Genomic DNA, 22,820 nt, shown 5'->3' on the forward strand with positions numbered 1-22,820 from the left:
CTCATCAGCACAAAGAACTCGGGATTGCTCACTGCTTAGTTCCCATACGCCAGGTGCCCACTCTGATAAGGAGAAAGAGCACCTCTTGTCCACCCGGGGCACCCCACAGGTACCTCGAGGAACAGATGTAACCTCAGGACTTGTTAAAGTCTCCGCGCTGCATCTGCCCACGCGTATGGGAGAGGGGCCGGGCGGGAGAGCCGCGGGACCTCAGGCAAGTCTGACCTTACCTCTCTCTCAAATCATCAGCAGATGATTGCAGCTGCGTTTCTACCTTCCTGTGCTGCTGTGAGGATAGTGAGGTAACAGAGAAAGCGGGTAGAGTAAAGCATAGCCAGATGCGAGGTACTTACTGTCCTGCACGACTTTCAACAGGAGAGTTTAAGGGTCAAACGCTAATTTTTGCTGTTTTATTCTAAATAGTTGAAGCTACCCAGAGGATACTTGACTCTGCCTCCTGGGGAATGCTATGAACTGGTGACTCCATGTGTGTTTAGGAGAAAGGAGAGAGGGGGAAAGAGAGACATTGGTTGCGTGAGGACTCAGGATGGTGGCAGGTGCACCTTTACCTGGGGTTACCAGGAAAGTCATTTCTCACAACAATCACTGTACTGAAATTCTAATAAAGTATTTTCATACCTTTGCCCACTGTTAAGATTTGATCTATACTACACATAATTACCCAGAAAAAGCCAACTCTCAATTATCCACTGACATAAAGCAAATCATACTAATCCCCAACTCTCCTCTCAGTTGGCTTTGGAATATACACATTTGTACTTTTGCTCCTGACAAAAGCAGTGTCAGGTACATGGGGATTTTTCAAAACTTCCAAAGGCATCATGAAGCCACATTTGTGGATCTCATGCCCTGTTCATCTTCCCACGTCTTTACAGTTACTCTCAGGTGGATCAAAGCCTTAACCTAGGAAGAGAAACTGCTTCTAATTTTTCAACTTTGAATTCCAAGGTGTGAGCTGAATCTGTATGTGAGTGGGGAGGAGAGAATAGAGAAGGGGCTATTAAGACAATGAACTGCTACTCTTTCAAGATCTTTCTTTAAATTTCTATTGTGTGTCATAGAGGAATTATGAAAAAGTAAATTAGTGACGTTAAAGAATGTACTGCAAAGAAGTGAGAAGTTGTTGTGCAAAGACTGGACTCATGGTTAAGCCACCAGGCAGGCCAGGGGGCAAGTGCAGATGGACTCCTTCCACTACCTCAACGCGGTCAGAGCCGGCGAGCAGGCCCGGCCGTGGGGTACAGTCTGCTTGAGGGAAGGAGAGTGAACAGGTAAGCGGGAGGGCGGAAGCTGCCGGAGGTGTGTGTCTGAGGCTGTGTGAGAAAGGGGATGGACAGTAGGGAGGGTGGGCAGTCCTCGGAGTGGCCAAAGGACACCCAGGCAGAATAGTGTTGCGTCCTCCAGTAGTACAGTCATTGCCAGGCTGGGTTCCCTGGCCGCAAGGTACACTCGCTATCACTAAAGATCTTTAGGCTGCTAAGAGAAGTTCATTCAGACCCCACCTGGGTCCTGGGAGGCCTTGGAGGAAGTTGGAGCCCTCAAACAGCAGAGCCTTGTGTGGCCATCTCTGAGCACAAGGAGTGGAACAGGCTGCAGCACTTTCCAGCAGAAAGACAGCAGTCAGGTGAGAGACCAAGGCCCAGACAAGAGACGCTTCAGGACACGAGCTGTCTGGGAGTAAGAAAGACGGCTGCAAGGGCAGTGGGAGCTATGGCGCATCTTGAAGACCAGACAAGATCGAGGGTGAAATGGGACATGCCACACAGGACTAAGCTGGGGAGGGCCTGGGGAGAGTTCAGGTCTAAGGTGGACAGCCTACCCCATGGTGGCACTTTGTTTTTAGCATCTTCCTACCCAAGTTCCACCTAAGTTCTTAGACTATGACACATTCAGTACTAACCACATGGTGATGAGTTCATTGTTCATTGAAAACCATACTGACAAACCAGGCAAAACTGAGAGAATCTAATTGAATGAGTAGTGTCTTGGGTTGGTTTTGCAAATAAAGGTATCCAAATTGAAGACAGCAGTATGTGATTCAATAAAAATCACTGAAACTAACTTTCTAAAAGTATGAACATAAATCATGTACAGTGAAGAGAGGTTATAGCTACACAGACTTGTGATACCGTTACTAATCCCTCAGACTTAACAGGCACCAAACGCTGGTCTCCCCATCAGGGGATCAACTTACTGAGTAACTGCAGCTTGTTTCCCTAGGATCCGAGTGCCGAGAGGAGAGAATATTAGACGTGGAAGGGACCTGAAGAATCAGTTGTCTAACCCTCTTATTTATAAAAGAGGAATTTGAGGCCTGAATAAGTTAGCAGACAGTATTTATCTTTTAATAAAAATCTTTATCAGTGATTTGAAACTGACTTCCATTAATATTGCACATATTTTAATAAGATGTCATTTTATACACCATCTGGGAGTTAAATTATATAAATCTATGATTGCAATGCAGAACCAGAGTTTCTGATAAAAGCTAAGGATTTGCGTTTGTACAACCTGAAAGATTTATGTATAAGATTTCTAAGAAAAAATGCAGAGTATGTTTAATTAGAATTTCAGAATGAAAACATAGAATCTGGGTCTTATTGAACCAAATCCTCTGTAAATTTCAGCAATTTTCTTCTATTTCATATATATGTCAAAGTATTTCTAACGTGATGTGCTTTTAAGTATCTAGTGGTACTGAGAACATTTACAGAAGTTGCAAAGCCTAAAAAATGGAACCATAAGTATTCATTATACACCGTCTTTTGCATAATTTATAAGATAATCAAGGTTTCAAGACCTGAATCATGAATATTCTGACAATGCTCTCTAGATAGTGACTGAGATTAATTCTTAATAAATTAAGAAGAAAGAAAGCCTGTCACAGTTGACTATATGCACTGCAGGAATCAGATCTGGGAACTAAAAATAAGTCACTTCACAGAACACTGTACCCCGCTGTGATCTCCACCCAGGGGAAATAATGAGCACATCACTGTAACACGTCCTGAATAAATAATGACATCAACAACTGCCACGCTGTCTAATCCTACCCTAAATGTCAAATGTTTTGTCATATTACTATATGACTTCCCAGTGTCTGCTACTTGTGCAGGGGAATCCATAGATATTTGCACATAATCCAGTTAAAACTGTGATCTGATTGAACTGTAAACAGAGTTGATAAGAGAAGCTTATTGTTGTAGTGCCTAAGAATATCGCTTACATTGTAAAGAACACAGTACGTAGCAGCAGTTTAAAATGCTCAGGAAACTACAGTACAGATGGACTTCTATGCTATACAGCAAACCAGCATTCGCGTAATATCTCTACATCATAATGACACATAAGGGAAGTTACCTGTCCAACTACTATACATACTGCCAGTTTATTTTTCGATCCAGTTCGACAACATCAACATTGATTCCTAGACTGATATGATATGTACTCAATAGCGATTTTTCTTCTGGTTACACAGGGAGGTTCTCTGTTGGTACCTTCCTAACAACAGCTCACATTTGGAATGTTTTTTCATGCCATTCAGATGCAGTGCTAAGGATTTAAAATTAATGCTGGCAGCTGAAGACACACTTTTCCCTCCTCCTGTCATTCACCTGATGTAAACATGGGGTACCTAATGATCAAGGGTGAGTGTTGCTAAAGGTGACACTGCACAAAGGGGCGTGACTTCTTTCCAAGGTGATGGGAGTATCCTAAGAGATTTCCAGTTAATAACTTCTTGTTTGGAAGATGATCAGTACATCGTTGTTAAAAATGTGTTTTGAGTAGCTCCCTGGAAATAACGGGCTCTTATTTCAGGAGGAAACGTGCTATCGCCGTTCACCTTGACATCACCTTCAGACCCGGGAGATGAAGCCAAGGCCCAGGCTGGCCGGGATCTGGATGGTCTCCAGTGCGAGGGAGGATGGGTTAAAGGGGAAGGTGACAGGAAAGATGTGTTTAGCATCCATGAGCAGCTGAGGAGAGTCCTTCCTGTCTCGTAAACGCATCTGAGATGGTTAAAAAACAAAAAAGCAGGGTGTCAATTCTTTGAATCTATAAAGAAAATTGTCTTCTGCCAAAAATCCTACCAACTCCTCAACTAATGAAGAATGTTTACATTTAAAATCACTTCATTTTCCCCATACACTGTTATAAAAAAAAAACTTAATGCACCATAAAAATAAGAAAAAATAATATAATAAAAAAATATTATCCTTCAACAGATTGTAAAATTTCCATTCAAAATGCTGTGTTGGTGAATGAAAAAAAGAGCCTGGGAGATCTTACCTGTATAGTACGAATAAATGACACAGAGACTCTTTCTTCAAACTCATTAACTGGCGTATACAAATTCAGCACTTTGACAATCTGTGAGAAATAAAATGATAAAGTTTTCAGCATATCATTAAACACACATGGGGGCTCGTAATCTGGAAAACTGAGAGGATCTGTGCCTAGTTTCAACCCCTCCAGGGTTGGTGGGACAGGAGGAGAGAGGGCGATGGCCTGAGGGCACATGAACCTTTACTATTTGAATTTTTATAATAAAAATGTATTAATCTTTGTACATTGTAAGCAGCAATGTAAATTTGGAAAAACATTCAAACTGTGCAAAAGAACACAACATGCAAAGTAAAAGTGCCCCCACTCCCATCCTCCCAGTCTCCTGGAGTGGCAGTTTTTGACAGTGTCTTACTGTCCATCTAGCTGCTTTCTATACATACTCTATGTATAGCCTACAGAAGGTTTCTGTTATGAGATGTGAATGAACATTAAGAAAGTCCAAGAGTGAGCACAGAAATAACTGGGCAAATGAAAAATGGGCCTGTTTATGCCTAGCCTTCCCTCAGCTGTTGCCATTGTCCTAATGTCCCCCCTTCTCCTCTTCTCACCCCTTAAATTCAGTGCCCTGCTTGATGGGGCCTCCGCTGAGCACAGTCAGTTATGGCCCCTCAGCACTTCCTTTAGACTTCTCACCACTGAACTTGCTAGAATCTCTTACAGTAGTTAGCTGGGTGCATCTGTCTTCCCTACGAAACTGGAAGTTCCTTTTAAACAGGGATTCCTTATTTATTGAAGTATCTCCCCCAGCAACAAGTATGGTCCCTTGAGATAGGAACTCAATTATTATTGAAGAAACAAGAATTATCTGTCTTAAAATAGAGAAGTCTAAAGAATCACTCAATTATAAAATAATACGGAAATTAATTTGGGGGATACAAGCTCCATAGAGCATGTACTGAATTTAAGGCATGAGAAGAGAGAAGGAGGCACTCTGAGGACAATGGCCCCGAGCTACACACAAGGCACAGAGTGTACAACTCCTCAGAGCGGGGACTTGGTTTTGTTCGTGGTTGTGTCTCCGTGCCTGGAATATTATGCAGAACACTCAGACAGCAAACACTCACTGAATGCCTACGTAGGTGACTGACTAGCCCTGAAATGTGCTACTTCCTGGTAAAACCCTTCTTCAAGATCTGTCAGATACATAACTTCTGTGACGCAGAGGAAGTCAGCTGAGAGAGGAGCAACAGCTGGAGGACTTCCTTACTTGCCCAATGATCACCCTTGAATGTTAAGTTATCGCTCTACCTGGGCAGTAGTTAAAGCATTGCACATGGAACAAATGGCTTCTGCATCATCATCTGTTTTCTTTTTCACTTGCAAAAGCTGAGCAGCCTGAATGAGAGGTTCCAGGGTTTCTTTAGCCCCGCTGTTCATCAGATTCTTGTCACGCAGCCATTCTTCCAGCTGACTGACATTGTACCTGTGCCCCGGGGGGGAGGGGGAGGGAGAATGCAAATTTACTGAATGCTGTCATAAGTGTCATAAATGTCTTAATTTCCTGTGTGTGGCTTTGTCAGTAATTTCAGTTAAAATGACAGGCAGTATTCTTGTTCACTTTTCTTAAATCTTATCAGCTGTACTTAAAAATTATCATTATAAAAAGTCATGAGGTTTATAATCATAATTATGTAAGAGTAAAAGACTACAGAATATAATTATCTTTAATGCAAGATAGAAAACTATCCATTATAGCGAAGGCTATGAAATAAGACTTGCTAAAAGATAAAATAGGACACATTCTATGGCCACGTCCTTATTAAAAACAGCTGACCAGAAACATTTTGTAGCTTCTCTTATAGCTTCAGAGGTGAGAACTGATAATCCTTCAAGTCCTCTCTCTTAAGTCCAACTGAGTAACAACCCCCCTCACACAGACTCTGTGCTCCAGTCCTCTTCAGGGAAGAGCCTGGGTGATGGGGACAGTGCCTGAGGAAGCCCAGGGATGGAAGGAGAGAAAGGCAAGTGGGGGACACTGGAAGAGACAATGACCCCAAGAAATGATGCAGATGCTGAGGTATCAAGAGGTGGCCAACCAAGTAACAGAGGTTCTTAAACTAAAATGAGGTACATGGACACACAACCAGAACTTAATAATCAGGCAAACAGGAGGAATTACCTTATGACAGGTGCTTCAAATGTATAAACAAAGCTTATGGAGAAACAAAGTCTGCTACCTGGTGTAAGGAGTCATCTTCTTAATGTTAACTACAGTGGATATGGGTCAGAATGGAAAATCTGAAAGGAATGCCAACATTTCCTGAGACTGAGAAACTAGACTATTGTAGAAGAAATCTCCCTTTACCCCCTTCTTGGTAAATATTCTAGCTGTTCTAAAATAAATTACTTGCAAACTAAATCAATTCTATTATGATAATGAGGTTATGCTGAGGAGTAGTGGCATCAAATTGAGTGCAGCTCTTCCTAAGACATCAAGGGGCACACTTCAAGTGTTAGTGAGAGAGACCTGTTAGGCATGTTCTTGTTGCCATGGGTACAGAAAGGTATTTTGTTAAAATAAATTTCTAAGAGCAATCAAACATTATAAATCATTATCATTTGGTATTTTGTTATTGTACAATTAAAACATACAAAAGAAGAGGAGGCAGCTATCTCATCTTCATGTATTTTTCATCATCTCTCCAATCCCTCCAACGAGCTAGCTTCACAGGGGAGCAGGGTCCTAACAAGCAGTGAATGGAATCTGCTGGAGCCAGGAGCAATGATGACTGAGCGTGGGGAGGTCCAGGCTGGAGGAAGTGGCCCCATGCCCGCTGTCCCCTTGCTGCTTGGCTGGTGGCCCCAGACATCAGGTGCACTGACTCGAGCAAGCCACTGGCTCTCGTCTCGGCACGCTAGCAGGCAGCAGTCGGGGATGAGAAGAGGCAGTGCGTGTCGGAGTTTGCTCACCTGATCTGCATGCCTTTGCTCCAGGAGCACATGTCCTTCCGCAGGAGGAGGTTGTTCAGCGTGACGGCCCCCACGATGTAGAACATCTGCTTAGCCACCTGCTTGATCAGCTCGGGGTCCATTCCGTGCTGACACATGACTGAGTGGAAGGAGCCGAGCTGCCGGAGGATGGAGTCCAGTGTGTAGGTGCCCTCGTCGGCAATGCTAGAGGTCCGCTTCCTCAGCCCCGTGGGCTTCACCCCAGACACGCCCTGAATGGTCTCATGCTCCAGCATGCCTGAGACTGCAGGAATACTTCACGTTAGAGGAGAAGGTCTGGAAGGGAACCATTTTGTTTGCGCGCACAGGCGCACACACGCTCACATATTCAGTTTAGGAAATGATCTGAGCATCAAACAGAGGGAAAAAGAACTTCGCAAAAAAGGCTTCTGGATTTCAACTTTAGTAAAGGAATATTAAATGCAAAAATTAACCAAGAAATTAAGAAATCTTAATGGTGTCTTTTCTAAACTATGAAGCACAGCCTGTACTCGCACCAGTGTGTGGCACCTTGGGAGGGTTCTGAGAGGGATGCAGCAGTCAGGGGCAAGATGAGTGTTCTCCAGCGCTGCGTGAACCCCAGAGGCAAACAAATCAAACAGCCAGAAAGGCAGGAACCTGGACAGAGGTCTTGGAAGGGGCAGTTGTGCAAGGCTGGAGAGCTGGCCCTTCCTTGACCTGAGCTCCCCACGATGGCAGGGGAACTGGGTTAGCCTTGGTCTCCCAGGACTCAGCCTTCTCATCTGGCATTGCTGCTCCCTCTCTTGTGCTCTCATAGCGTTTGGCTTAGTGTCCTCTGGATGGTTTTGGGATGCCCACCCCTGGGCGGGGAGCCTCCTGAGAGCAAGGTCAAGACTGATTCACTTTTATTTCTCCGATTGCTAAAACGCAGCTTCCACAGAACCTTATACACAGTCAACACTGTTGTTGTTAAATCGTGGGGGGTGGGTTTAAGTGGGACACCTTAGAGGTAAACTTATTGTTTAGCCAATAAAAACAGGAAAAACAGAAAAAAGTTGGCCGAGCTGACCTTTACATCTGCCACCTCCTGCATTTTAGCTGACCTACACTGCTTTACATTCATGACCTTTCAGAGGATGACTGAAGAAATCACTGCCAAGTCACACGGTTTCCTCAGCCTTTTATGTTTCTAGTTGTTTGATTGTGGGCTTAGGATAGAAATGGAACACTATGAGCCCACCAAAGGGAAATGAAGAAGTTGTGGGAATGAGGAAAATACATGGGTGGGGCAAGATAGGGCAGCTGGGAGCAGTCTTCAGAGGCTGCTGATAATTTGCCTAAGGATAAAAGTTTGGTAAGTTAAAAAAAGTTTTATACACTTTTTTAATTCAATACATTAAAAATAGCAGCCTGTAATTTGTACATGCCTCCTATCTTCTACTTCAAACATGCTACACATCCCAAAGTGTGGCATAATACATAAACACACATCCAGGATGAGTGCACATGTACGAAGAGAGCTACATGGAATCCACAATTATCTAAATACACATATATAGAAATAGAACCCCCACACACACCCACACACATAGTGGCTCATCAAATAAGAAACTGCTGCATTAAACCAAATTGCCTTTAACAATTCCAGAGGGGGCATGAGATATACAACTTAGCCTGGGGTGTCTGAGCCCTGTTCTATTGCCATGGCACCCTCCCCAGCCTCCTTAGTTTTAGATGGAGTAGGGCAGTAGTTTCCCAGACCAAAGTTTGAAGTTTTTGAAAACTGGACAAGTGCCTGCCTGGGCGTGGCTCAGCGGTTGAGCATCGACCTAGGATCCAGGATATCGGGGTCCGATTCCTGGTCAGGGTACATGCCAGGGTTGCGGGCTAGGCAGCAGATCAATGACTCTATCATCATTGATGTTTCTATTTTTCTCTCTCCCCCTCCCTTCTTCTCTCTGAAATCAATAAAGATGTGTTTAAAAAAAAAAAAAAGAAAACTGGACAAGCAATGAGGTCTGCTGCTGGGCACAGAGCATGACCCAATCTTGAGAGCAGTGTTCCACACTGGGCGGGGCCCTAGACACTGCTGCTCTAATCGTATGGACGAGGGATTCTGATGCATCCATTAGTCATGGCTATCATCCCATGTTCTGGGATTCCTCAGCTAATTTCAGCGCTAAGCCTCCCTATTTTATGTTCTCCATGTGATACATGCCCTGAGACACGTGCCACTCATGGTCACCTACTGGTAGGTAGAAGAGGTGGACAGACCTGGCTGTCAGGACGCACTGGTCTTACCGATCATGGGCTGAAGGATGTTCTCTAACACCCGCACGAGCTGCTGGTAGATCTGGATGGCCAGGTCACTCAGCACCTGCCGGTACTCGGCCAGGTCAAAGTTGGTGAGGCAGTGTTCATTCTGGCGAGAGGTGTTGTGCTTCATGAAGCCCTGGAGCCATGATGCAGAGTTAGTGATGCGCTTGAATGAAATGTCTGCTGTCTAACTCGTTTGATCAGCATCTTCCTGCTCTTTTTCTCTTCAGAGTTTCCATCCATCCCACACATAAATGCCAGGATAATAATTTTCAATGCTGTGTGTATTTGCTTCCATCTTACAAATTCCACTTCTTACTAGCTTTTGAATAATATCTAAACTTGACAACCTAGCATTTAAGCCTTTCCAATAGCAATATCAATAAAATAAGGTGGGAGAACTTAATTTTTAAAATAATTGCCCTGGCTGGTGTGGCTAGGTTGGTTGGAGTGTTGTCCTGGGCACTGAGAGGTCATGGGTTCAATTCCCAGTCAGGGTACATACCCAGGTTTTGGGTTCAATCCCTGGTCAGGGTGCATACAGGAGGCAACCAATCGATGTTTCTCTCTCTCTCAAATCAATAAAAACATATCCCATATAAATTAATGGGTTTCACTTATGAAATAGGAGGTTTACTGCCAAACACTAAACTACCTAAAGTACTAACCTCTTTAAACTTCAGTTCATTAAATATAGTCCTATTTATAAACACTGTACGCAAAGGGTACCTAATCTCAAAATAGATCGATTTCTACAGAGAATGGCGGATAAATAAAACATTTCCCTTTCATGGTATCCATACATGATTTTCATCTTTTGGTGGTATTTGCTAAAATGGAAAGCCAACTGTACAGGAAGGTGCTTTTGTCAGATATTTCCTGACAAAGGCAACAGCCTACTGGATGGGTTCTGCCCACAGTCCTTAACAACACAGTCCAGAAGTGGGAATGACAGGACAGTGAATGGCCCCTCTGGGGAACTCGGGTCTATCAGTCCCATCTTCTCAGGGACCACATCTTACTCATATTTGTATTTCCTGTAATTTGCCAGGACGATCCTCTGCACCTAAACTCTGTCTGGGTGCTCAGAAAGTGCTACTGCTCAGCTTCTCTTCTACCCCCCAGGCAAAGAACAGGGAGGTGCACAGGGTAGTGGTTAGGGGCACAGGCTCTCGGAGGCGGGCAGACCCAGAATTCCAGCCCTGCCCTTCATGGCTGAGAGGACTTGGGCAAACTAATGGACTTCACTGAGCTTCAGTTTCCTCTGGGTTATAATCCCTACCTCAAAGAAATGTTGTAAGAATTAAATAACACAGTGCATAGTAAGTGCTGTCTGATGCATACTAACTTAATAAATAGTAATTATTAACATATTACAGTTTTGAAAAAATGAAGTCTGTGAAACAACTGATGAAAATATCACTACAAACAAAAGCAAAACAGACTTTTGTACAAATTTAAAGAAATGTCTTATCACCTTTAATGCATTACAGTAAGCTGAAAGTGATTAATTTTTACAATGAGTTCTTCAATAGCCCACTTCCACGTATTGATAAAAAGTTTCATTGTTGTATCTATTCATTGGCCAATGCTCACTTTATTTCTACTGTGTTTTCTCATAATACAAACTCTCAAAGGGAAGAAACCATGTTATTCCCATAAATAATAAACACAAAACAAAGCTATGAATTTCCAAGCCACCTCTGAACTCAGGTTTCTAAATTAACCAATGGCTAAACATGTTCTTTAAAAAGATCAGAGGAAGTATATAGTATGCTGGTTTTGTAATCAGGGTTTTCTCACCTCTTCTCCACTGTACTGCTTCAAACAGTGCAAAAATCGGCAGGTGTTAGAGAGCCAGAAGGAAACAGTTTCAAAATCATCACCTCGTTTCTGAAAGAGAGAATAAGCCTAAATTTACTTTTTCCTTTGGGAAATAACCTGAAAATAACTGAACAGATTCCAGAAGGCCCATTTCTTTAAGCACAAAAGAGAATCACAAAAACTGAAACACTGAAACCCAGATTAGGTTAAAAATCTTATCAGTGAAAGATACAATATATTTTTAAAAGATTTTTAATTGATTTTTTTAGAGAGAGAGGAAGGGGGGGAGAGAGAGAGAAACATTGATGTGAGAGCAGAACATCAATTGGCTGCCTCCTGCACAACCCCTACCAGGGAACAAGCCTGCAACCTGGGCATGTGCCCTGACTGGGAATCAAACCAGCAACCTTTCAGTGTACGAGACAATACCCAATCAACTGAGCCACACTGGCCAGGGTGATAAGATATAATTTCTGAGCAGTGAATCAGAAATGGGATAAAGGAAGTCCAGTGCAGAGCAGGAGACACGGGAAGCTGTCTGGCTCTTCATCAGGACTGCGGCACATGTCCAAAAAACTCATTGCTAAATCAAAACAGAGCTGTGGCCAGTGTTTCCCAGTGGTTAGAGCATTGGCTTGCACACAGAAGGGTCACAGGTTCAATTCCCGGTCAAGGGCATGTACTTGGGTTGCAGGTTTGATTCCTGGTCGGGACATGTGTGGGAGGCAACGGATTGCTGTTTCTCTCTCACTTTCATGTTTCTCTTTTTTTCTCAAATCAATCAAAATAAACAAACAACAAAAAAGACATATCCTCGGGTGAGAATTTAAAAAAATGGTTAAATGGTATACTTTTTTCTTATGTGCAGTTTACCACAAAAATATATATGTATTTCATGAAGGATATCTTAGATTGCTTATCTCCATCCTAAAAGTCTCTTTAAGTCAAATAATCAAAAAGCAAAATACCCAGAGCACATTCTCTTAGCTCCTCACAGACTCACCCGAGTTAAAACTAAGAATAATTTTCACTCTTTCTAGAGTCAGGAGGAGGATTATGCAACATGACTCAGTGATTGCTGAGTTATTATGTAGGACTTTCTGCTCTAGTATATAATTTTGCTGCCTTTTCCAAGTCTTTCCTTTCTGATTAGTATCTGTGTATTGCTTCTCACATAGAATCAGGCACAAGGTTATATGGAAAATTATGGGTGAATTGGAGAAAAATGGGAAGAAAAGTTCAAAGAAACTTCTTAATATTTCATCAAATATCTTTTTACATGAATGAGCCACGTATTATTGAATTTAATACCTATTTTAACTACAGCATCATATTCCCTATATATAAGGGACTCCATTAAATATTTTAAATTTACTTCTAATTAAGACCCTAAAGTGGACTATTTCTGTCTATGAAGAAACAATTTATTCCACAATTAAATGCAATTATATCAAGTTAGTTTTGATTACTAATCATCCTGAGCCCTGTTTTGAAAGAAGGCATGTAGAGAATTTGTAAGAAAGAATGTTTCCTACAGTGGAAGGAAGCAGTTAAGTCTGGAAAGTGTTCATAACTGGAATGTAGCTCAAGTCTGAGGAAGGAAAAGTCCCTCTGTGCAGATTCTGTCATTAATATTCATTATGAGAATGTCATTGAACATCAACTGACCTTTAATACTTTTTTGATGCTGTTAATTGTCGATGTTAGCAGCGACCTTACTTTCTGATCATCATTCAGGTAGTCAGCATGTCGAACACACATAAACAGGATATATGCTGGCAGCCCTGGAATCAAATTGACTGCTACCCCACGTGGCTTCAGTTCTGGAAAAAGAAAAGAGAAAAAATAATCTTACATAACACTGAAAGTCTTCATGAGAAGTGCTTTGAGAGACAATAAAAGCATAGTTCTCATGTGTGAGTTCAATCATTCAGGATAAATAGGTCGCATAAAAAAACACATTTTAATAGCTCAGTAAGAGGAGTTCTTGAAGGTGGGAACACGTGAATTTTAATTGTCTATGCAATAACAACTCCCAAATCTCTATCTCTTGCCCCGACTTTTCCCTTGAATTGCTGTATCCTGTATCAATTGCCTTCTTCACATCTCAATTCAGACACGTCAAACTGAGCCCATCCAAACCAAACTCAGTTCCTGTGGTATCCGCTCTCCAAGAGTTGTCCCCATCTCAGCAAATGGCAGTTCAAGGCCTTCTAGTTTTTCGGGTTATAAACCTGCCATCACCTTTGACGCCATTCTTTTTCTTACACCACAGATCTAATCCATCAACAAATCCTATTAGCTTTACCTACAAAACACATTCAGGATCCAACTATTAGCTGCTCTGGCTTAGGTCCCCCTAGTCTTCTCCCAGATTGTGGTGAGAGCTTCCACACTGGCTGCTGACCCATCCCTTGCTCCCCAGTAGGACATTTCCACACACCAACCAGAGTTATTCTATAAGACAATGCCAGTCAGATCATGTCACTAACATTATGAAAATCTCCCAAGTAGCTTCTCACCTCATTCATTTACAAAATAAAATCCTTGCCATGGCTCTGTTCCCCATCCCCCGTCCCCAGGTTGCTGTGCTCCAGGAAAACAGGTCTCCTTGCTGCTGGGTGAAGATGCCGGGCATGCTCCTACCCCAGGGCCTATGTACCAACTATTTTCCGCCAGGGATGTTCTTTCCTCACATATCATCAGCATGAATTGCTTCCTTACTTTCTTGGTCTCTGTCTAAAGATCACCTTATCAAAAAGGCCTTTCCTAACAACTTTATATAAACTAGTACACCTGCCTTCACTCTTCAGCCTTTTACCCCATTACACATTTATTTTTTCCTCTATTTTCGTTTTAAATTATTGATTTTAGAGAGAGAAAGGAAGGAAGATAGAAGAGAGAGACAGAGAGGCATCGACTTGTAGTTCCATTTATTTACGCATTCACTGATGGAACCCACAACCTTGGCGTATTGGGATGACACTAACCAACTGAGCTACCCAGCCAGGGCTTTTTCCTCTCTTTTTCTCTCCTACTGGAATGTAAGTTCTAGGAGAATCGGGACTTTACTTTGTTTTTTACCCAGCACCTAGAAAATGCTTGGCATTAGTAAGAGCATACTAAATGTTTATTAAACTGATGAATCTCTGCTTAAACTCTATGTTTAAAAACCAGTGTCTCCTTAACATTTTTGCTAAATGAGGATCAAGTTGAAACGTCAGCACCTCTGCACCTATATACAGCACCAAGTTTAACACCAGGAACCTTAGGAACATTAAATCAGGTGTAACTGCCAATCACACTGCTGTCACCCTGGCACCTGGGGGAGGGATGCTATGCAAAGGCTGAGAAGTTTTCAGCTTGTTTAGTTCACAACTTTCAGACTGTGCACACTCCCTCATGATTTCCCACCCTCCTCTAAAAAGTATTCCTGCAGAGCCAGTGGGCTCACACCCAATCTTCAAGGCCTCAGGCGGCTCTGAAATGCTTCTTCCACACCCATTTCATTTGTCTGGCCCGTTCCTTCCATTGCTGGAATATTTTCCTTAATTCTTTTGTGCATTTTTCCCTATTACTGAATTGTTGTTATTGATATATTTAGTCATACACCTTCTAGGAAAGTATGGAAAACAGAAATTCAGGAACTTAAATGGCCTAGAGCAGTGGTGTTCAACTGTGGCTATACTACAGAACCCCTTGAGAGATTTAAAAAGAAAATTAGACACGGCCAGGCTCTTTCTTCCCTCTGGATTTTGATGTAATCAGTCTGTGGTGGGGACCATACAACAATACTTTTCAAAAGCTTCCCGGGTAGTCGAATGTGCACAGCTGGAGCTGAGAAGGCCTGGCCTCGAGGGATTCTTATGGGTGGGCTTGCCTCCTGGGCAAGTGTCCCCGCAGTTCGACTGGTAATGCACGACCAGCTGGTCAGGACGCTTCCACAGTGCTGCAACGCACAGTATGTAATGACAATTGCAGAAACTGGTGCTGAACATTTAAAAAACCAGTGACTAGTCTTTCCCACTACTGACACGTGTAACAGTAAGACCTTTATCTCATGCAGAAAATACTTGTCCCCTCACTCCATCCCTCCCTCCCTCCCTCCCTCCCTCTCTCCCCCCTTCTCCCTCCTTTTACTCTCTTTTCTTTGTGACCACATGGCCAAAAGATGGCTGTTGGCAAGCCAGCAAGAGCGGTCTCACCAGGAACCAAAGTAATTGGGCTTCCTAGCCTCCAGAACTGGGGGAAATAAGTATCTGTTGTTTAAGCCAAAAGAAAAGAAAATACTTGCCCAGAATCAGGTTCTTAACAAGTTTCTGCTCGTCCTCCTTCTTGTATTCCAGCATTCCTTGGAAATCCTTCTCTTTCCTGGGAATGTTGACTGGACGGATGGGCTCGTCAATGATCTGTCCTGGAGATATGTTCTCCATCTGGCCCACTTTGTGAGAAACAAAGAGGAGAAGAGAATGTTTTCCAGGTAGAAAAGATGAGAAATTTCCATGTTCCTATAATTTTAAATGATGAATTCTATAACAACAGAAACGTGCCACATTTGCCACTTAATTGTCCCCTCTTTAAACACTTTTTCTGCTAAAACTGGTTGTAGATGGCAAAATTATATGGTAATGTCACTGACAGCCACCAGTCCTTGGCTACTACCAACGTCTGAGAACCTGACTTGATTCAAAAGTTTTTTTGGGGGGAATAATTTACTCTGTAATAAGATTAAATGTCCCCAAAGTAAGTGGTCTAACTTCTTGGTTAATGAATCGTTATCAATCATAAGTGGTTAAAGATATTTAGACTTTAAATCACAGAAGGAAAAATATAATATTCCACAAAGTGGAAGGAGTATAGAAGATTCCCCCTCACCTTTAGCTCCATACATGTAGTTATTAAAGACAAAGAACATTTAAGTGTATCATTGCAACTGAGAAGCTGGTAGGATAGTGTTTCTTCACAGTAGTTGTGAGATGTGTTATTTTTCTTTTTTTAAATTATTTTAAATTTATTGGTTTTAGAGAGAGAGGAAGGGAGAGCGAGAGAAGCAAGGATTTACTGTTCCACTTATTGATGCATTCATTGGTTGATTCTTGTATGTGTCCCAACTGGGGATCGAACCCGCAACCTGGGCATATCAGGCAGATGTTGTAACTTAGCTGCCCGGCAGGGCGAAACATATTATTGTTCAGAGGTTTCCCAAGGCAAAGACCTAACTTTCTCCCGCTGTCCCTCATTTCCAAAGAAATCATGAGCAGATAAAACCACCTCTATTAATGTGATTTCCTAGATATGATTCAGTTTTTTGTTTGTTTCTCGTAAAATACTAACAGTCCTACCATGAAGTTTCAACCATTAAAGCACAACCACTGGCTGTTAACAGCCCATTCAGAGGTTAAAGTGGTCACTACTGTCAATAGCAGCTGCTGGAGAAGAATCATGCTAAGGATTTAAAAAAGTATCATCCATATCATCTCAAAATCGAGAATTGAATGGGAAATACACGAGAAGGTAGGGAACACATGAGTTAGAGTTCCAGTGGTGCTTGTGCAGACACATGCTAGTAAGCAGGTAGTTTTACCTATAGGAAGGGGGCAGTTAAGAAATCTGTTTAGGTGCAGATTAACTTTGAGCTCAGAGACTTGTCAAACAGAATGCAGATCAGAAGCATCAGAAAAGCTAATGCTGCTGACTCCACAAGGTGTCAGTCGTGCTTCTCCTGTCACTCGGGGCAAGTCCTGTGTTAGCTCTGGGAAGCCAGTTCCACAGGAAGAGGTTATCAGGGAGACCACCAATTCCCATCAGAGCTCTTGCTTATGAGGCAGACAGCCTGGTGACACCTTGTCCACCATAGGACTGTTAGGACTATCAGTGCTGAAAATCACCACCGTCCATCAGCACTATGCTATCTAAGGAGTGATCACACTGTGATGGGACAAATCAGGGCCATGGGACCTAGTGCTTCATGTGCATGGTGCAGCCTAGAAGCCAAGGACTAACTAAAATGTGTGCCTTCACACAGAGATAGAAGATTCAAACTATTCAGTTTTACATAAATTATTTCTGGAGTTGGTTTAAACACAACAGCACCAGGATCTTGAAATCCACACAAAGTGGTCTTCACAGCTCACAATACATGCTGCATGTAAAATATAAAACAATAAAATCCCTGCTATCTAGGTTATTAGTAGCTTTGAGCCACAGAAACAATCCTAAGGGGAGAAACTGGGAGGAAATAGATTCAGTACATGAAGTTTATCAATAAATGTACATATTTGAACCTACTGATTCCATCATACCTATAGTGCCATTGATTTTGAAGTACCATTATTTTATATAACACTAAAGAAGGAAAACACTGCCAATTAAGCTTTAACCCATCAACATTTGCAAGACACATCTTGATTACAGAGATGTTAAAATGTCAAAAATTATGCACCTCAGAATTTATGAAATATGGTGAATATTTTTACTAAGAGATTTCACGTTTTAAAAGAAAGCTTCACTTTCCTTTTGCAAAATCTCTAACCAAGATATTTTTAGTTCTGTATAGAAACGTCAAAGACAAAATTTGCCATACTTTAATTAAAATTTTTCTCTCTGCCTTTGCATTCTCCCAGAGATTTGAGTTTTTTACAAAAGCTCACAGATAAAGTATAGATGTCAGTCCTGGCAGGATAGCTCAGTTGGTTAGAGTGTTGTCCAGATATACCAAGATTGTGAGTTTGATCCCCAGCCAGGGCACATATAAGAATCAGCCAATGAATGCATAAATAAGTAAAATAACAAATCAATGTGTTTTTTTCCCTCTCTCCCTTCCTCTCTAAAATCAATCAGTAAATAAAAAATTTAAAAATATATAGATGTCAGTTCAATATAACCTTGATTCATTTAGGAAATCATCTACTAATTAAAATAAAATGTCAACCCTTGTATAGCATCAGGAAAACATAAAGTCTGAAAGAGAGAAGCCAGGACACCATCCCAGTTTTCAAAGACTCAAGAGACCTTGGCAGATTGTTCAGTCCAATGCTCCATCTGATACTGACATCCTTCTAGAAAGACCTGAAGCAATCCCTATTTCTATTCATAGATTCTTTATGCTTGAGGAAAAGCATTCCTGAATCTTTTTGTCCTGGAAAAGAAAAAGACACTAGAAGTTTTTTTAAATTCATTTTTCCTCACTTTGGTACCAGGAAGATCTTGATCTCAGGCTTGAGACAGTCAAATAAATTCCTATAAATAGAGAGATTCTATTGGAAAATATGACACAAAGGAGTGAAGTCAGTGGTCCTCAGAAGGCTTGGGTTCTAGTCCTAGTCTGGCCACTAACTGGCTGAGACCTTGGAAGCCACTTATGGTTTCTGGGCCTCAAGGTTTTTTTTTCTCCTCTAAAATGATTAACTCATTTCTAGAATTCTTTAAGGTCTAAATTCCTTGACTCCATGAAAACCAAGATGGAACACCTACTTCTGGATTAAAATATAGCACAAAGCAGATCAAATTTTGAAACACTCTCCATTTAGCTATGTAATTTCTGCTAAAATTATATATGTTGCCATATTCCTGGCACCTAGATAAATACCTACTGAAGGAACAAAGACACTAATTCACAAGATCAGATTCATTTGTATATAATAACAACAATTGATATTTGATTAATTCTTAAGGTATTTTCCATTGTCATCATATATAAATCATGAGATGTTTTTAAAAATCTTATTTCCTTATAATCATAATTCAGCTTTTCTTATTTACTTCTCTTTTTATCTGCATTAGATGGTAAGTTCTTTGAGGATACAGACTTTTTCTTACTCATCTTAGTATCCCTAATACTACAAATAACAGTAATAACAACTAAGCTGTATATAGTTATATAGCATTTACTATGTGTCAGGAACTACAGTAATACAATACACATATTAACTTATTTAATCTTTACAAACCATGTCAGGTACACCATTATCATTCCCATTTAGCAGGTGGGAAAACTGAGGCACTGAGAGGTTCAGTAACTTGCCCAGTTATCAGATCACTAATAGTAGAAGGCCAGGATTTGAACCCAAGAGGCTTGGCTCCAGAACCCATGCTCTTAACCTCTATGCTATAGTACCTAGCACAGAGCCTGACATAAAGAGGATAGTCACTGATGTTTGTTGAATGGATTCTCTCACTCTGTAAATTTTTACTACAGTGAAAAGAACATTTTTCCCCACCTTGCAATGGAAGCATCCACTCCACAGATTCTAGGTTTACTGAAAGTAATTTTTGTTATCATCTCCAATATTCGCATGCAAACCAATTGGTGACTAGTATAGCAATACAAAACCAAGATTCAGCAATTGTCATAAAACATGTTTTAAATACCTTCTAGTTCACCAATTTTTTTGGCAAACACTTTCAGTTGTTTTTTCAGTTTCCGGACAGTCTTATCTTGTTTTTCAAGTTGTTCCATCAAATCCTAAGCATCAAAATGAGAAATATAACAGAAAGATCAAAATAGGTCTTAAAATGCACAGAAGGAAAGCAGACAAAAATCACAGAAACAGTGCTGTTAGTTTCACATAAAAGCTCCAGAAAAGCTCATTGGTGGAGCCACCACCTGGCTAAAACTGGCAGGCATGGGAAATGCAGCTACAACAAAAGCCAAACGTTAAAATATACAGTGCAGTAAAATCCTTTACAGCGTGATGGATAGCAAGCTCACTGGGGAGTCTTTTCCACGTGGGTAAAACAATTAAATGCTCGTAAAATGTACTGCTATTCCAGCGGGAGGTTTTCTTTTAAAGGAGGAAGAGGCAAAATAAATTTGGTGAATGCACAAAACGTTCCATGGAAAGTTTTAAGGACAGTTGAACTTAGGTAGGGGCTTTGACTTTTGACTTCCATCACACTGCAAGCCTAAAGTTAATAACAAACCAAACATGACAATGGACGCAGGACACTGGTAGAAGTGACACCACTGGCTGAGAGATAGCTGTCGGGAGAAACAGGTTTGGTGGAAGTTTTTGAAGAGACTTTCTGGGGAGGAGCAGGCAGCGCTTCAAGTACAGAGAGCTAGAAGTTGCAAGGAAGGCAACAGAAAAGCACTCTGAGTTTACATACAATCATCCGTTTGTAAAGTGAAATCCGATATGATTGATACTTCTTAGGGTCATCTGCATATAATTCCTCAAAATACTGAAAAAACAGGCACAACGGATATTTGTTGTTCTCTGTGTCCTTGAGGGGAATGCTAGCTCTCAGCACAATCCATTTTAAGATAGTTTAAGACATAACTAATGAAACTGCATCTACTGAAAAGGCTCTGATGTCGTCTGCCACTGCCCTCTGATCTTTCTAGTAGACATAATTCCAGTTATACATATACACACATGCGTTTTCACATGCTCAGAGGAAACAGGCCCAGCCAGGATGCCATCGCTTAGGGGGTGAACAAGCCGGTGGTCCACAGGCCCTGGGTAAGGCTGCTGTAATTTCACTCCCGAGACCCCCTCACAAGCTGCTGCACCGTTTTGCTGCCAGCAGCTGTGGCAAGAGTAGGGAAGGGGAACGGAAAGAAAGTGAGAATCATGGCAATATGGGCACTGCTGTTTGAAGGTGGGAAGGCTGGCGAGGAGCTGTGAGCCTTCCTTCCCTAAAAGGCAGCATGGGGGAGGCCTGTGAAGCATTTCACTGGAGGAGGGAAAAAACTCTGTCTGCCTTGGGGGCAGGTTACTCAGGGTAGTGCTCCAAGGACTAAGCCTAGGTTCACAGAGGCTTTAATATTCTGCTCAAGTGTTTCCTAAAGAAATGCACAATTAAGATAACTACCAGCTTAGAATTTGGGGGTTTATTTCTGCCTTAGCTATGGAGAATTACCAAGAAAGTTAATATTACAGACAAGGTTGCCAGGAAAATGCTTAATCAACTTGGTGAAAAAAATGGGAACCTGCCACCCAGAAGCATCTTTTTTACTTCACGGTTTCACCTTGTAATTGAAGATAATCATTTATAAGCAGAAAATTTATACACTGATCAATCATTATTATATTATTTAGTATATTTATCAATTCTTAGTTAAGCATTGTTAGTTAAATTTAAGCAACTTGAGAATAATAAAATGACATTTCAAAAACAGTCCATGATTCAGAAGATTTCCCCCCACAAATGAGTGATATTTCAGTCACTTTGGAAAGAGTCCAAACACTGCCCTCAGCCATCTCCCCCATTCCTACAGTGGAGCCTCCCACAGCACCCTGTCCTGTTCTCACAGGGACAGATGGGCTGTGAAAAGGACACCTTGGGTTTTGCTTCTGATAATAGAAAGATAGTTAAAGAGATGACACTAGAAAACTATTTGTAACATAAAATGATCATTAATGGAATAATGGAGGTATAATTCAGACAGTTAAATCTTCAGAGAAAATTCAAACTATTTATTATAGATCATTAAAACCCTGAATTGGGGGGAAAAAAGAAGATGACAAACTACTAGCAGTCTTAAATAGCTTTTCTCAAAAACCAGGCTGACCTACAATATAGGTTTTATAGAGAAACATGGAATTATTATTTTTCAATGACTTTTAATTAAATATATCAAATTTCAGTAGATTAAAAAATCTATAAATCTGTAATAAAAGTTATTTTGTGACTGAGAAAGAAATTTTCTAGAGAGCACTTTCTGTGAAAGAGAAAGAAAGGAAGAAAGAAAGAAAGAAGAAAGAGAGAAAGAGAAAAAGAGAGAAAGAGAGAGAGAGAGAGGGAGGGAGAGAGAGAGAGAGAGGAAAGAAAGAAAGAAAGAAAGAAAGAAAGAAAGAAAGAAAGAAAGAAAGAAAGAAAGAAAGAAAGAAAGAAAGAAAGAAAGAAAGAAAGAAAGAAAGAAAGAGAAAGAAAGAGAGAGAGAGAGAAAAGGAAAATGCTTGTGCCAGTGTTCAGAATCTGGCAAATTGAAAAAAACACCTCTCCTCATTCATTGCACAAGTTTGTTAAAAAGAATAAAAAATGTATAAATTTGCATCCTGCCATCTCTTTCCTGACCTGGGAGCTCCATCCAATGACAACCAAAAGCCCCCCTTGGTTCTGCCAACTGCCTTCCCAGACCATAGCTCTAACTCCCACTTGTCTGCTACAGATGGAGGCCAGGTGGCCTTGGTGGCTGTTTGGGAACCAAAAGTGAACAAAGCCTGGCACCAGTCTCTGTCACAACAACCACATAACAAATGGCAGAAATTCTGCAGCGGAGTGAAGGAAGTGGCCGCTTGAGTTCTCGAGGATATCAAGAGCCTGGCATGCAGCTGGCATGCAGCTGGCCGAAACCTTCCAGACCCTCCAGGTTAGGTCTGAGAGCCTCTGTGAGAAACACACCCTGCACACATGCCTTTTCCATCTCTGCCGAGAGAGGTCTACGTTCCTCACTC

General features: G+C 41.4%; 1 protein-coding gene across 3 annotated transcripts in view; it reads right to left on the bottom strand.

The window, feature by feature from the left end:
- Positions 1–1,603: 1,603 nt before the first annotated feature.
- Positions 1,604–22,820, bottom strand: part of MYO5A (myosin VA) — a 168,396-nt gene continuing 147,179 nt past the window's right edge. For 2 of the 3 annotated variants that reach the window (XM_081151003.1, XM_081151002.1), the window contains 9 exons: positions 19,789–19,882; positions 15,713–15,859; positions 13,087–13,241; positions 11,398–11,487; positions 9,580–9,730; positions 7,279–7,561; positions 5,617–5,791; positions 4,312–4,392; positions 2,342–4,031 (listed from right to left, as the gene is read on the bottom strand). In XM_081151003.1, the coding sequence (XP_081007129.1) occupies positions 3,879–4,031; positions 4,312–4,392; positions 5,617–5,791; positions 7,279–7,561; positions 9,580–9,730; positions 11,398–11,487; positions 13,087–13,241; positions 15,713–15,859; positions 19,789–19,882 (1,329 nt within the window). In that variant the 3' untranslated portion in view covers positions 2,342–3,878. Of the gene's footprint in view, positions 1,693–2,341; positions 4,032–4,311; positions 4,393–5,616; positions 5,792–7,278; positions 7,562–9,579; positions 9,731–11,397; positions 11,488–13,086; positions 13,242–15,712; positions 15,860–19,788; positions 19,883–20,526; positions 20,602–22,820 lie in introns of those variants that run through there. The other variant, XM_081151001.1, reaches the window with a different exon arrangement.

This window comes from Miniopterus schreibersii, assembly GCF_964146895.1.
Source record: "Miniopterus schreibersii genome assembly, chromosome: 1".
In the NCBI taxonomy this organism is placed as follows: Eukaryota; Metazoa; Chordata; class Mammalia; order Chiroptera; family Miniopteridae; genus Miniopterus; species Miniopterus schreibersii.